The sequence below is a fragment of the Macrotis lagotis genome, chromosome 5, assembly GCF_037893015.1.
Source record: "Macrotis lagotis isolate mMagLag1 chromosome 5, bilby.v1.9.chrom.fasta, whole genome shotgun sequence".
Taxonomy (NCBI): Eukaryota; Metazoa; Chordata; class Mammalia; order Peramelemorphia; family Peramelidae; genus Macrotis; species Macrotis lagotis.
The window spans coordinates 214,354,282-214,357,937 of NC_133662.1; the positions used below are offsets into that span (position 1 = coordinate 214,354,282).

Here is a 3,656-nt window from a genome sequence, read left to right on the forward strand (position 1 = left end):
TCAGATGCATTAGGGGGAAAAAAATCTTTCTTTTCTCTCAGCAGCTTTGAAAACATCTCTGTTCTAGACTACGATTAGTTTTGACTGGGGGGGGGGTGGTGGTGCACAGAACTTCTTCACAAGGATTAAATGTTAAATCGAACGCTTTCCAAATCCTTAAGCAGTCCACAGGGTTAAACCTCAGTTAGATCATTCCATCTCGAGTTGGAAAAAAAAAAACCTTTTCTTCAGAACTATGCAGTTCTGGGGAGGGGGATTCCAAGAGGAGACTTTAGCTCTAAATTGACTAAATGTACAACGGATTTACAAATCACTGGACTAATTCGCATTTAATTGATCGATCCCTTAGGCTAGGCAATTCACCTACAAGCACAATAAACAATGCTAGAAGATCCTCCCACTGACTGGTAAAAAAATAAACAAAAACAAAAATTTAAAAAAGATCTGCCTTTAATTAAGTAGTTCAACCGATTACCCTAAAAGCACTTTTAATTTCCCTCCCCACCTACCCGTGTCATTATTTCAGAGAGTACTAGAAACCAAAAGTAAAAAAGTCACAAACAGCATTTCCGCTATTTGCAAGATCAAAAGTGTGTGGGGGGGGGAGGGGGGGAGAGGACGGGGAGCAGAAGAAAGGCAGCCCATTTGCAAAAGACACCTGTTTTTGGTAGGAAGCAGCATGGGACGGGGCTGGGGGGGATGAAGGAAGTGTGTTGTCCCTATTCTCTGGATGGATGGATGGATGGATGGTCTGGAAATGTCTGAAAACGAGGGGATGCGCAGAGCGGTGGGTCTCGTTCCACACACTAGCGAGCACAACCCGGTCCCTTGTATCAGGCCTTAGACATCGGTGAAAATCTTTTTGATGTTGACGCACGAGTTGGGGTTATTGTTCGTGGTGCAGGTGGCCGTGGAGTTGCCCGTTTTGAAAGGGGCCGGGGGGAAGGGGCCGTGGTGGTTCATCCCCGCCTCCTCGATCACCATGTATTCGGACTTACTCAGCGTGGAGTTGCTGCGGGCTTTCCTCAGCTCTTCCACGGACGAGGAGAGGTGCTGGCAGCTCCCCACGTGCATGTACTGGGCTTGCTCTTCGCCCTCCGTCTCCCGGTGGTAGAAGTAGTTGAAATTGGACACGATCACCGGCACCGGCAGGGCGATGGTCAGCACGCCGGCGATGGCGCAAAGCGAGCCCACGATCTTGCCCCCGATGGTCACCGGGTGCATGTCCCCGTAGCCGACGGTGGTCATGGTCACCACCGCCCACCAGAAGGCGTCGGGAATGCTGCTGAACCCAGACGTGGGGTCGTCCGCCTCGGCGAAGTAGACGGCGCTGGAGAAGAGGATGACCCCGATGAAGAGGAAGAAGATGAGCAGCCCCAGCTCCCTCATGGAGGCCTTCAGCGTCTGGCCCAGGATCTGCAGCCCCTTGGAGTGGCGGGAGAGTTTGAAGATGCGGAAGACCCGCACCAGCCGGATGACCCTCAGGATGGCCAAGGACATGGCCTGCTGCCCGTTGCCCTGCCGCTCGGCCAGCTCGGTGCCCAGGGTGATGAAGTAGGGGATGATGGCCACGATGTCGATCAGGTTCATGATGTTGCGGGAGAAGGTGGCCTTGCTGGGGCAGGCGAAGAAGCGCACCAGCAGCTCGAAGGAGAACCAGATGATGCACAGCGTCTCCACCACGAAGAAGGGGTCCGAGAAGCTGGAGGCGCCGCCCGGGGCGCCCGACGCGCTGCTGCCGTTGGCCGGCGCCTCGGGCGCGGGGGGCCCCGGGTAGTCCTTCTCGTCGCGGAACTCGGGCAGCGTCTCCAGGCAGAAGATGACGATGGAGATGAGGATGACGAGCACGGAGACGATGGCGATGCCCCGCGCGGGCCCCGAGCTCTCGGGGTACTCGAAGAGCAGCCAGACCTGGCGCTGGAAGTCCCGGCGGGGCAGGGGCCGCTCCTCCTCCCGCAGGAAGCCCTCGTCCTCCCGGAACTTCTCCATGGCCTCCTCGCCCAGCTGGTAGAAGCGGATCTCCTCGGAGAAGATGTCGATGGGCACGTTGACGGGCCGCCGGATGCGGCCCCCGGACTGGTAGTAGTAGAGGATGGCGTCGAAGCTGGGCCGGTTGCGGTCGAAGAAGTACTCGTTGCGGAGCGGGTCGAAGTAGCGCATGCGGCGCTTGGGGTCGCCCAGCAGCGTCTCGGGGAACTGGCAGAGGGTCTTCAGCTGCGTCTCGAAGCGCAGCCCCGAGATGTTGATGACCACGCGCTCCCCGCAGCAGTCCTGCTCCCCGCCCGCGCCCCCCGCCGCCGCCGCCTCGTAGCCGCCGCCGCCGCCGCAGCCCCCCGGCTGCGGGCCGCCCGCCTCGGGCTCCGGCGCCGGCTCCCCGGGCACCACCGTCATGGCCGGGGCCGGCTCCAGGTAGCCCGGGTTGAGCAGGGTGTGGGCGCCGCCGCCTTCCCCGCCCGCCGGGGGCTGCGCCGGGGGCTGCGCCGGGGGCTGGCCGCGCGGGCGGCCGGAGGGCGGCGGAGGCGACTGCAGGAGGCTGAGGTGCTCGTCCATGCGGCGGCCCCGGCGGCCCCCCGCGCCGCCCCCCGCCGCCCGCCCGGCCCGCAGCCTGTTGCTGCCGCCGCCGCCGCCGCCGGGCTCCGTCTGGGTCTGCCGCGGCTCCTCCGGAGACAGACAGCTCCCGCCCGCCCGCCCTGGCCGCGCCTCCCCTCCCTCCGCCCGCCCGCTCCCCCCGCGTGGCGCGCGCGCGGCGCCCCACTCCCCTCACCTCGGGATTCCGCCCAGCGCGGCGGGGGCGCGCCGGCCGGGGCAGCCCCCGGGGGGCTGGGGGGGGGCGGCTCCCCTCCCTCGGGGAGCGCGGCTCAGCCGGAGGGGCTGCGGCATCCCCAAGCCCCGGCGGCTGCTAAGCGCCGCGGCGGGGCAGCCCCCGGGGGGCTGGGGGGGGCGGCCCCCCTCCCTCGGGGAGCGCGGCTCAGCCGGAGGGGCTCCGGCATCCCCAAGCCCGGGCGGCTGCTAAGCGCCGCGGCGGGGCAGCCCCCGGGGGGCTGGGGGGGGCGGCTCCCCTCCCTCGGGGAGCGCGGCTCAGCCGGAGGGGCTGCGGCATCCCCAAGCCCGGGCGGCTGCTAAGCGCCGCGGCGGGGCAGCCTCCGCCCCCTGCCTTTCCTTCATCCCCGCAAGCACTCGGCAGGCCCCACTAAGAGGGAGACCCGGACACCGGGGGCCGTGACAAGCACCTCAGATGGGGGGGGGGCGTGCTAAGTCCCCACCTCCCTGGCCCCAGTGGCCACCTAGGGATCAGGAGACGGCCCTGGATGCGGGGCTTGTACAGGGAAGCTGGGCGGCACCGTGGATGGAGCACTGACCTTGGAGACTGGGAGTTCGAAGCGCAGTCACTTGCCACTAACTTGCTGTGTGACCTTAAGCGAGTCACTTCACTGCATCCAGTCGGTCCGATTCATGTCTGGCCACTGGACCCAGATGACTACAGAGGAGAAAGGGAAGCTGGGGACTTAGCACAGCCCCCGCCCCTCACTCCAATCCAAGTCCTGTGGATTGTCATGGCATCACCTCCCTGATGTCTTGGTCTTTTTTTTCCTTTAGGTTTTTGCAAGGCAGTGGGGTTAAGTGGCTTGCCCAAGGCCACACAGCTAGGTCATTAT

At 64.0% G+C, this 3,656-nt stretch overlaps 1 protein-coding gene across 1 annotated transcript; it reads right to left on the reverse strand.

Moving 5' to 3' along the window:
• Positions 1–432: 432 nt before the first annotated feature.
• KCNA3 (potassium voltage-gated channel subfamily A member 3) lies at positions 433–2,550 on the reverse strand. The gene has a single exon (XM_074188387.1). It carries the CDS (start codon positions 2,548–2,550, stop codon positions 841–843), a length of 1,710 nt encoding a protein of 569 aa, XP_074044488.1. The 3' UTR covers positions 433–840.
• Positions 2,551–3,656: the final 1,106 nt, after the last annotated feature.

Bases quoted from the DNA above. Each gene is read 5' to 3' on its own strand.
- KCNA3 (XM_074188387.1), bottom strand. From the start codon at position 2,550: ATGGACGAGCACCTCAGCCTCCTGCAGTCGCCTCCGCCGCCCTCCGGC.